We start from the raw sequence: 12010 nt of genomic DNA, 5'->3' as shown, positions 1-12010 counted from the left end.
ATCGCCTCTCTGCCCGCAGGAACCTTTGTTAACGAGTGTCGGGACCGATACTTCTGGATGACGACTAAAAGAAGCTTCCTAATTGGAGGGAATTTCCGCTTCGATATCATTGGTAAACAGGATTTGCTCGGTAACAGTAACTTGTATTTTGAAGCATCCTGCAAATGCATACAATTAAACGTCTTTGCTTTTAGGTAACGACGGCATTCACTCTCTGGACGATGCCTACTCCGCATCCTGTGGATTTACCTACTCCGTTAATATCCCCGGCGACCTGGTATTCAGAGCTTCTTTCCTTGCTTGTCACGTCTCCAGCAAGGTGCGGCCACACGACCAGCTCCGTATGTATGCCACTATTTATTACAAGCCCGTGTCGCCATGTTAACCTAATGGCTTTTCATTTTCAGGATGATTCAGAGTTCAGCTTGAGATTCCGTTTCGTTCGCATCGACCAGTTCAGCAGAGAGACTTACTTCCCGTTCTCTATGACCTGCAGTATGGCCAAGCAATGGTACCCCCGCGAAATCGTCTGTGAAGAGAACTACATGGAGGTAACCCTTTACAATCTTTGTTCCATTGTGGTAGCCCAGTTGCAATAAACAAATGTGTAATCTAATTCAACCACTGTGGTCCCTTATTTAACTTGTCAACATATTGCAACTGGTTTAGGACAGAATACCAAACAGTAATTTGCAAGTCTTGCACAGAATTAACTATTGGAGTGTCTGGAAACTTGCATCTTTGCACTAACTATTGTGCTGCCACCTGCTTCCCATATCTGCATAAATGTGCACTTTTTTAAAAATGTTTACAGCTTAACCTGACGAGAAACCAACAAGGTTGTTTTTCACCCAGATGCTCCAAATGGGTTCTGTAAATTTCATGGCTCTACACTTTACGTAGACTTCCCCCTCCTTGAAGCACTTGCTACACTTCAGCAAGGCTGTGCTTCACAGATTTGGCATTCAAAATTCCAGAGCAGCATCTGGTTCTCTCCATAGGCAATTTTCCAGACTTCACCCACCCTATGTGGAATTCCACTCTAGCTAAAGCACACTTGTGGAAGTGGATGGTAATTGAAACTGCACGGACGTGCTAAATAAAATGTTGCTGTACAGCAGTTTAGTGATCATGTAAAATGATCATTCAAGAACGATTGATTGTTTCTGTGTTTGTAGATATTTCTCCCCCTCCCCCATGCATTTCTAGATTGCTTTAGATGTCATAATTGACTTGAAATTCACACCCAGTGTTCATTGATTTCAGTAAGGGGTGAAGTGGTGCTAATCCCTTTTTCCAGTATAGTCCCGTACCTGCTAACGGGGCTCCTCTTTACTGATCTGGCATCTACTTCTAGTAGAGTGACGGGCTCAAAGATCATTACGTATAGGGAGCTCTGAACCTAATTGGTTGTGTAACAGTATCCCCTTTTCCTGTAGATTTCTGTAAGGAGGAATGTGCCAGTTATTGCTCAGGAAGGGATGAATACTGAAGACTGGCAAGCTGCTCTCCCTGCAGTGAGTAAAACCACTAATTTGGTCTGAAGATGTTCCTGCAGCATAGCAATTTGTATAGGGTAGAATACAAGCTGCTATCCAGCCCACAGTAGCATCTTGCTGGCTGCTGTATAGCTCATCTTTAGTAAGACACGATTGCAGTCTGCAAATGCTCACGCTGCCTTCCTATGTACTAACCTGGAGCTACGGGTAATTCCGCCACAGATTTGTAACTTGGTCAATGACTTTGCTCCACACAACTTGTGCCCCTTGTAATTTTGTAGTCTATGCAGGCATGTGACTTGCTGCTCACCTGTATAAATGAAGTGTCTTGAACAAGCTTTGGAGCTTGGGTCTTGACTACTACAATCACTCTATACTTTCCCAGTCAAGCTGGTTACTTGCCTCCTACCCCAGTCCCTAGACCTTCTGCGCAGCTGCTGTGTCTCCTGTGTTCCAGGCCCAGGAAGCTGTAATGTCAGTGTGGCAGGTTGTGTTCCACAAGACTGGACAGCCAGCAAAATCCATGAATGCCTCCCTGGCTCAGTCTTGGGGCTACGTGATCAACTCCACCTCCACTAGGATCCTCTTCCGCTCACCCTATAACATGCCTGAATCGGAAAGGCTTACAGTAAGACCTCTACAAAATTGCCTTTAACTGGAGGGGGGGAGAGTTGATGGGTTCTAAATATTTACTTCTGTAGTGTGTTAAGCAGAGGTCCATGTAGGTGGGTGTGCCAAGGTTCCATATTGCTCCATTAGTGTCTCAAAGCACACTTGTATCACTGCTGTGCTTGAGCTCATTCCATGTTCTTCCAGGTTAATGGAATCCAAGTGGAAGCAATCCGGGCAACTGTCTTCTACAAGCAAAGGTGGATGCTGCTATTGGTGGACACTTCCGCTGCCTGTACCAAGAGTAAGATCTAATGCTTGGCTGTCTTGCCATGGTCCAGAGACCATGTGAAACTACTGCCATAGTGTGGTCCTTGTTAACTGGTCAATTCTAGTAGGAATTCTTTTGTAACCTCTCTGCATGCTAGCACTACAGATTCCTTCAACCAAGGGCTGTGATCATGCCATTTTCTCCATTGGCCATTGATTGCCATCTGCTTGGACTTGTATAGGATTCCCTAATGGAGCAGTTAAGCAAAAACCTCTTTTTCCCTCCTAGATATTGGTACCTTTGATGGTACACATTTGGCCTGGGTAGCACCCAGAGTCCTCACTCCACTGGTCCTGCATATAGAGAAGTTCCAGGACAAGGATATTTCCATGGGTGTGGAAGGGAAGCTGCTTGACCTTGCCACTATCCAAAGACGGAGCTATGAACTGAAGGTCAATGAGACCTTGATAGAAATTGCCATTCCTTATGGAGCAGAGGGTGGCTACCTAAAGGTAACAAGGGGGGGGTTTACAGAAGTGGGTGGAGGGTTTGGCTATGGAGTTCCTTCACTGACAGCCAGGTAGCTTCTGGATGTGTTGCAGACTCCTTGTATCCCTAGATTGCATGCCCTTGGTGTTTTTTCTGTAAAACACTTTGACCACACTATCCCAGACACCTGGTTCATGCTCCCATGGCAGAAGTGTTGGCTGTCCTGAGTAAATACATAGTTAATTTATGTTGAGCTGTTCCTTGCAGACTCCATTGGCCAATGAACCTTCCAGCCTTGGTTCTGATGGCTTTTAATGGAGTCAACTTTAATCTTGTGACCGTGCCCTTCTGTCTCTCCAGAGTCGTGTCATAAATAACCAGTACAACCGTATCTACGCCATTGACCTATACCTTGAGCACCAGTGGGCAGATGACCTGTGGGAAGTGACCCAGCACCGCTCCTTCAAGCCAGTCCGCACCCCCTTCATTGCTGAGACCCCCTTTGTTGTCAACAGTGAGTACACTACTTGCCAGCATGGAATTTAATGGCCTTGTGCTGGTGCCAATGTGTATTGCAGCCTAAACCATGATGGGCCCCCTTTAGGCCTGCCTTTGTTCTTTCCCCTGGGAGTTCCTGGACTATAACACTAGACCTGGCTATAAATCTGTAATGCTAACCTCTAAATGTCTGTGTTCCTAGATACCATCCCAGCAGAAAAGGTCTTCACGGTGACCCTTGGCGTCTTCAACCCTGACGTTGAGCTGAAGAACTTCACCATCAATGGGGTTCCTTTGACCCTTCCTGAGGCCATAAACCAAGGCATTGTGCTAACTGAGGTCCACCACCCCAATGGCACAAAGTCTTTTGTCCTGAAGGTCCCCTTCACCCATCCACTCATCCCACAAAAGGTAGGGATGAAAGCAGGCCTGTACATTAGTGGCTCAAGATCCAAGCTATACTGGTCTATTCTCCAGTACAGTTGCTGACTTTGTTCCTGCTTGCACCTTTTTTTTGTTCTTCTGGCAGTATATTGGCAATGGTGTCAGGGAGTTTACCTTGAATATCAACTACACCTTGAACATCATCCCTGAGAATGAGCCTTATTTCCACCCTGCAACCATTGTGTGTCAGATTAAGGATGTCGGTAAGTATTGGGGCTGGGAAGTGTCGCCGAACACCGACTGGACCAATTCTCTCCCAACCAAAGGATTGAATGGGTTGTGTGCCCACTCATGGAATTGGTGTCTCCACATTTTTCAATTTGAGCTAGTTTGTAAGCCTCCAGAAAATGTCATGCATGCAAGCTAGCATGCTGTCACCTTTTTTTAGGCTTTGCATACAGCTACCACACTAGCAGACATGCACCCCTATTGGTATCATCTTACTAATTGAAGTTTATGATCACTGCTGGCCAGAAACTGCTAGCGCTCGGCTAAACCCTGAACTGTATATGGCATTACTAAAGGTGGATTGTTTTTTATTGGCCTTGCAAGGTGAAGTGTTTTATTTTTGGATTAGTTATGCTGGAATACCTTCTTTGAATTCAAAATCATGTAGGATCTCCCTTCTATTGAAATTGGACTGGACAATGCTTCTAGTGAATACAAAGAAACAGTTATTGGACCTAAAATAGGTGCAACTAAATGCAGAAAGGAAGAATGAACTAAACAAAGATTCAACTCCCCACTCCTGAAAGCTGGTTAGCATTCCTATGGGAGATTCCCTTCAAGGTTAATTTTGTTCATATTTTAAAATCCCTCAAATCTCTCCTGGTTTAGGCAATTCTTGCTCTTGTGAGACTATCTTTGCGTCAAGAGAAACCCTTGTGTAAAGATGGCTTCATTTTTTTGTATTTCCTTTTAAATGCAGAATGATCATTGCTTTGTAAAACCCACAACAATTTGTATAAATCGCATACAATTGCTATAGTGCTTCAGCTCCAAGCCTGAATTAGAAAGCAATAATACTTGCTGTATCTTGAACAAAACCTTTACTGTAAGGTTGGCTTGGGTTCAGAATGGGGATAAAACTACATGTTAGGCTTCATGGATTTTAGCTTCAACAAAACGGGTACTCCAAGGCCTTCCTGTAGGTGAAGGGTAAGTTCAGGTTCCAGCTTCTGTTTTCCTTTGCAGGGCACCAAATGTCTCTGCAAAAACACATTAACGATGTAGATAGTCCTCCACCAATATGTGCACTCTTTGTCCAGTCATGTCTTTGGTTATTCCTCTGACACTGCTGTCTAATACAAGACAGTGTTTCAAGCTCTGACTTCAAATGGCCCTGACTTGATCACTGGAGAACAAGTTTGATTTGATTCAAAGTACTTGGGGATTTTAGACATCTTCCGCTGCAGACTCCCAAGGCAAACCACTAGCGTAGTACTTTGTCTGTTTTTGGGGGAAAATCTGGATCTCTGTTCAAGCCGGTCACAGGCTGGGTCTTCCGTTGTACACAGAATGGCTTGGCACCCCATCCTTTTCTGTTTGATTCATAAACCAAAGATGAGCCACTGATGCTACAGCATGCTCTTCACTCTTCTCTTGCCTCCCCAGTACTTCCGGTGATCCAGGGCTCTTGTACTGAAAAGAGCATAGTCTTTGAAGTGATGCGTGGGAACATGGACCACCTCTGGGCCATGTACATTGAGAAACACCAGCTTACCTCTGAGCTGGTGGCTCAACGGGGCTACATCATCACCAACCAGACCAAGCTTATTGTGGAGGTGCCGCTCTTCAGTATTGGCTGCATCTACGAGGTAAGTCTGTGGAGGCTACTAGGAATGCCTTCAACTTAGCAGAGCCTCTAGAGGCTGAATTGGGTGTTGTAGGATTACCTTGTCTAGTCATTGTTCTAGTGCATTAACACTAGTACCTAGTATTTGAGCAGACCCAAACCTTGTTAAATCTGCAGTTCTCCCGGCACCACTAGGCTGGAAAGCCTGCTCCTCTGTGGGTTGGTGTGCTTCAAAGTGGGCTGGCTATTTTGAGGAATGTTGCTTGTCTCCTTTTCCAGGATATCTCCCTCCGAGGCCTCTTTGTTCGAGTAGAACTGACCTTGGTGGATATCAGGACGCTGTCGGCAGTGCTGTCCTCTGTACAGCGCTGTCAGTTTGCTACCAAGCAGCTGCTGGGTAAGAAGCTGTACAAAGTGGGCTGGACTTTCTGTCTTGTATGCCATGCCACTTGTACACACGTTGGCTATAAACAAGCTGTACCAGGCTCCTTCTCCATTGCTAGAAAGAATATTCCACTGACCATGATGTTGCTTGCAGTTCAGTGCAACAATCCATAATGCCACCTTTCCAAGTTCTAAATGGTCTGCCTGGCCTCTTGCAGTCTGCAGACAAGCAACTGGTATCATTTGGGTGATGCTTCTGCAAGTAAGCCTGCACCATAGCATGATCCTTTTAGAACAGACTGGTGTGAGACCACCTACAGTTCTGGCACAGAACGTGTGCATCACCTAGATTTGTAGGATTTGAGTAACCCAATAAGCTGCATTGGGTTTGAAGTCTTGTCATGCAGTATATATGGGGGATGGACTACAAAGAGCTATGTAATGTTTTCTCTTTAGGCTTGACTAAAGAGAAATGGGATGGTTCTACAGGGTGCTTGTACAAGACTTCTGGTCATAGCTGTAGGTATCCTCTAGAGGCCACTTGGCACATGACTGGTGTGGCAATCTTGAACTGGTTCATGCAGCGAATTCTCTTTGAATGTGTCCTGGTTCAACTTCACCCCCTTCTCTCCAGTGTGCATGCCTAATGGTGTGATGACGGTGGTGGCTGTGACCATGGAGCCCATACCAGTAGTGGAACCCAGCAAGACCACCCTGCTGGACAAGACCTGCAAACCCAAAGAGTTTGACTCAACCAGGGCTCTCTTCACCTTCAGTGTCAACACCTGTGGGACCAGGAGCAAGGTGACCTGAGGTTTCCAGCATGGTGCTGTAAATCATTGCAATGGCCTTTTTATACAGGTTTTGTATTGGTAAACTGTATTGGGAGCAGTAAGTATCCCTAAAGGTGCTGTGGACTTGCCAGGTCTAACTAGCCTGTTTTGAAAGCCCAAGTGCAAGCACCTGTTGGCCTTCTAGGTTTGTTGTTGGAATACAGGATTTTCAAATGGGGCTAGTATTCGGGGGGGTGGAGGGGGGGTACTTTGTATTAATGGCTTGATGTTGTGGCAATGTTTCAGATTGTGGAGAACTACCTGATCTATGAGAATGAGGTGGTGTATACCAGAGCGCTATTCCCAGCCAATGCTCCAGTCATCACCAGGGACTCTGAATACAGGTGAGGATGAACACAACTACCTGAAATGGTCACTGCTGAAGTCGGTGGCAGTGTATTCAGACTGGGGGCAAGCTGTCCAGTAGTTAACCAACTACAGGTCTTGGACAATGTAACCTAACTTAATAGGGTGTTGGCCCACCACGTATGGCCTGTATGTGCTGTGGCATAGTCTAGCAGCCTCTGCAGAATTCCAGGAGTGATGTGGCACCATTCTTCCACCAGTCAATCAATTTGCACGTGGTTGCTTGTAGGTGGAAAACGCTCTCGGGTGTCACTCCCATAAAATCCATATGTCATGGCAAAGATCAGGGTCCTGGTCCTCAGACCATTGGGGGACCACACGTGCTGTGTGGATGCAGGGGCAATGTCATCCTGGAAGACATCCCACCAATGCAGGAAAATGCAATTGGGGGGGCAAAGATGATCAGTAGCGCATTGGCAGTGAGCTTGCCTTCTAAGGGAATGAGTGCACCCAAACCATGCCAGGAAAATGTGCCCCACGCTACGGAACCACCAGAACCCTTCCCTGTTGGAACCAAGCACTTGGAGCTGTAGAGTTCTTTAGGTTGGTGCCACACATGCACTCTTCCATTTGTTTAACCTGGTGGCTTCATCTGACCATATCTCATTTCTCGACTGCTCGGTAGTCCATTGCCTGGACTTGCAAACAAGCATTGCCAGATGTGATGAGCTTTTTGTGCACTGTAACCAGACTGGTATCCTGCTTTGTGGCGTTCTTGGTGGATTGTTCATGGAACTGGTTGCTCAAGCTTCAGGTTAATTTGCTGTCATTGATCTGCAGTTGCTCTCCTGTGTCTGCCATGCACTCTGGATTATTGCATGGCTCTCTCAATCCTGGAGTGTGTGCTTCCTTCCTTTGTTTCCCTTGGACTTCCATGCCCACATAACCTTAAACATTGGTAGTGAAACATCCACAAGTTGAGCTGTTCTGGTCACTGAAGCTCATGCCAAACGTGCCCCAACAATTGCCATTTCAAAGTCTGGTCTCCTCTTGCTGCCATGCTCGCCATAATTCTAGGCAACCAAACCTGTCCAGCATGTCTATAAATGACCCTAAGCATGCTGGATGTTGGCTTAACACATGAGCCACACCTGTGTGGAAGCCCTTGTTTTCAATGGACTTGGTGTTTCCATTAGTTTTGTCCTACGTGTGTCTACTTGCTGTAAAGATTAATTCTGAAGGAACCACTTCATAAACTAGCATTTAGACATGCGTATTTGAAAAGACTATCAAACTACGTGATTCTGTGGAACTTCTCTCTCTCTCCTAGGCTGACAATCCGTTGCCGCTACCCCCTCAATGACACTATAAAACTGGTAGCTGAAAGACGGGCTGTCCCTGCCTCCTCCATTGGAAGAGGTCTTGGATCCCTGCAGTTCCACCCTTACAGCTCTGGGCAGACGGGTATGGCTTCTAGTGCCTAGTTTTAGCTTGCCCAGTCCTGGGACACTATTAGTAAACTTTATCCTGACTACCAGTATGAACCTACTACTATGACTCCAATTCTTGGTTTCCCAGGCCAGAAGAAAGCCACGGATGTCTTGAATCTGAAGGCCCGTCTAGCAAGAGGTTGGTATCTGGTACATGCCTTCATTCTCAATTCACTTTAATGGCCCAATTCTGTTCTGGTCTTTTGATCCCTTACCCACCAGGAATGGTGGCTATGCACAAAGAGCTGTAAAAGCATAGCAGTGATGGACGGTCTGTCTTTTCTCCTCTTCCCCCTCCCACCAGATGTGACCTTCTCCCAGTTCTATCCCGAGTTCCCTGTGTCCAAGTCTGGGCTGGAGCCCTTGTTCCTGGAGGTTGGGCTCCTCCATCACCAGAACTTGGCTGACCACCTCATCCTGCAGGACTGCTGGGCCACAGAGACCCCTGAACTGGATGCCACCCCTCAATGGGACCTGATCACTGATGGGTAAGGGGGTGGAGGCTACAAGAGTAAGCGCTCAGATAGTACTGAGCTGGAGTTTCATTGTCATTTTATGCCAGCTTGGCAGAGGGCTAAACTTTGCTTGCTAATGTTTACTGTGCTGTGGACTTGCAGTAACGGTTGCATTGCATCATAACCTGGCTGCCTAAATATACGTGACTTGTAATCCTGTCTGTGCAATGGCCTTTTCCCTCTGGTGGGAACTACATGTGGCCTTTCTTTTTTTTTTTGAGGCACTGGAGTGTTTACCCCAATTTCTTTTTAAACTAGGGTTTGCTGAAACCTCATTACCCAGTTTGAAAGACGGTTAATTTATACTGTGGTACTGATGCTTATCTGTATCCAGTTTTACATACTCTTTGGGTAGGTTTCGTGTTCAGGAATCCTACATGTTGCTGCTGCTAGCTGTGTTTGTTCCATGGACAAAGCCAACATAGCAATTTACCTAACAAATTGGTCAATTAACTGGTCTATAACCGTCTTGCTGGGAAGATCAGAGCATAGTCTAATTGCATTTTAGGATGAAGGTATTCAATAGTGGTGAACAAATTGCATGTATAAATATTGCACCCAATAAATGTATTGTATGATTTGTCTTCAGTGTACACAATCAATTGCTGACCACTCGAGGTGGTCAAGTAATAGATGGTCAAAGACCATGAAATAAGGTCTTTCTATTCATTGGAATGCCACTAGTCTTGGAATATGCAATAAATATTTATTGCATAAGATCACATCCCAAAACGAACCAAGCCAGTGTAACATTGTACCGAGCCAAGCATTCAGTACAAGCAATGGGGAAGAAATGACAACCCAATATTCACTGAGCACAGGGGTTTGAGAACCAGTAAGGAAAGAAACATTCTCCATTCCATGCAAACACTCGGATTGTCATTAGTCGTGGCAAGTAAAAAAAAAACCCTGCAGCTTATACTGAGGGGGGAAAAAATAAGTAAACTCTCTCTCTCTCTCTCTCCAGTGCTCAAAGTAAACTTGAGATCTAGTTCCAAGTCCGTGTAATCGTACCATCCTCTAGGAAAAACTCCTAAGCATTCTTTGTTTCAAACCCAATCCCGGGAACCTGGTCGTCATGACCTCCACAGCAGTAGGTAGTTCTATGAACTAATTTATTTGCACACTTACTCTAGGAAACAACCAAACCTGGCCATGGTTAATTGTCAAACCGCCATAACTTTTTAAATGATTTCTGACTCGGACACTCCTTCCTCTCCCGCCATGCACTAGCAGTGCTACCTGGATCCTGGAAATCCTAATGTCGCTGCCCCTTTATCTTGTGGCAATGTTTATTTTCAGTTGAACACATGGCACATATTTGACCGATCGTCACAATAACAAACGTGTAAGTCTTTGGCGGCTTTAGGATGCAGTCCTTTCCTAAAATACATGCCTCCTGTTCACCCATCAAGCGCCATGCCTTGAAACCCAGTGTGTCATTGCCTTCTAATGTGTCTTCCTTCTTTGCAGCTGCCTGGCCAGTGGAGACTCCTACAAGACCCAGTTCCACCCAGTGTCTGCCAGCGCTCTCGCAAAGAGCCCCCACCACCTGAAGAGGCTTGAGATCCAGGCTCTGTCTGTTGAAAACCATGCCCTGTGGCAACAGGTTGGTGGCATTCGGCGAGCTCAATACTGAGCCTTTTGATCTGCAGTCTCACCCTGGGGTTAATGGACATCCAGCTACTCCAGGTTTTGGGGGGGGGGGGGGCAGTCCTGCTCTAGAATAGCTTTTACAGGCTGAAATATTGGCTGGCTGTGTGTTTGACTGAACTCTGGCTCCAACTGCCTGACCTGCCCTTCCTGTTTTGCAGATGTACTTCCATTGTCTAGCTGTGGTTTGTGCTTCTGAGAAGGCAGGTGTCTGCAATAAGACCTGTACTGCTGGAGATAAAAGATCAGGTAGGCATGGTATCTGACCTCTCCTGCAGTAGATAGGATGCCCATTGTATGTTCTATAAAACTCTCAATTGCTCCTTGGATCTAACGCCTCCTTTTGGGTTATGTCTTCCAGGCCGCAGTGTTGAGCTGGCTGACTCTGTCAAAGGCTATGCTTCTGCTGGACCAGTCCAAATTGTACCCGAGGGGGAAGCAGCCGGTAAGCAGTAAAGCACAAAGATGCTAATCTCCTGCCTGCCTTTGTATTTGAGTTCCATCTCCATGGTGATGGAGAAGGGTAGGAAACTGCTGCCGCTTTGGCGCTTGCGTGGCAAGCTTCATGTATTGCTCCAAAGGGAACCTAGAGCCAATATGGCACAGGCAGGGGCTGTAGTTTCTAGAGATCAAATGCTTGTCCCAGGCACTGTGTAGAATGTAAGCAATAGCTGTGTTTGCTAACTAGCACTGCCTCGTTCCCCAGTGGACGTGTTGGGTATTGTGTAGCTTCCTCACGGTCCTAATACTTGCCATTGTCTGTCTGCTTTCAGGTGAGACTCATCTGGCCCCCTATATTCCAGTCTTGGCAGTTGCAGTGGGAGTTCTTCTACTTGCTGTTGTAGTTTTTGCTGCCAAAGCTGTGTGATGACTCTCTCTAATAAAAACTTGAATGTGTAAACTTGTGTGTGGGGTTGTTTTTTGTGGCTAGATCTCACTCTTTCATTTATTGATGCTTCAAAGGCTCTGAATAAACGGAGTAAGGTCTGGGGTATTGGATGCCTCCAGTCTTAAGCTAACATTTGTGTCCTCTTTCGGTAACTTGCTCTGCAATGCTTTTGCTTGCTAAACGAATGTGATGCTTTTAGCCATGACCTGTATTTCCAATATCAATTGGTCCTTCTCTTCAAAGACATTGTACTGTGCAGCTGTAGTATTAAAGGATGCTAAAGGGGCTGGTGTCATGTGAACATTCCTGCAAACCTGTGGCTCAAAAGGCTTGGT

The 12010-nt window shown here is 46.0% G+C and overlaps 1 protein-coding gene across 1 annotated transcript; it reads left to right on the top strand.

Annotated features, from left to right (window-relative positions):
* Positions 1 to 21: 21 nt before the first annotated feature.
* Positions 22 to 11654, top strand: LOC121307837. The gene is made up of 21 exons (XM_041240128.1): positions 22 to 112; positions 195 to 319; positions 408 to 551; positions 1440 to 1517; positions 1957 to 2127; positions 2316 to 2412; positions 2668 to 2891; positions 3229 to 3382; positions 3569 to 3777; positions 3896 to 4013; positions 5425 to 5627; positions 5885 to 6002; positions 6624 to 6793; positions 7069 to 7166; positions 8459 to 8592; positions 8707 to 8757; positions 8923 to 9106; positions 10607 to 10742; positions 10948 to 11035; positions 11148 to 11231; positions 11560 to 11654. Exons 1-21 carry the CDS (start codon positions 58 to 60, stop codon positions 11652 to 11654), a joined length of 2736 nt encoding a protein of 911 aa, XP_041096062.1. The 5' UTR covers positions 22 to 57.
* Positions 11655 to 12010: the final 356 nt, after the last annotated feature.

Source organism: Polyodon spathula, chromosome 3 (genome assembly GCF_017654505.1).
Source record: "Polyodon spathula isolate WHYD16114869_AA chromosome 3, ASM1765450v1, whole genome shotgun sequence".
Lineage (NCBI taxonomy): Eukaryota > Metazoa > Chordata > Actinopteri > Acipenseriformes > Polyodontidae > Polyodon > Polyodon spathula.
The sequence above is the reverse complement of the archived record's forward strand: the minus strand, read 5'-3'. Positions and strand labels throughout refer to the sequence as shown.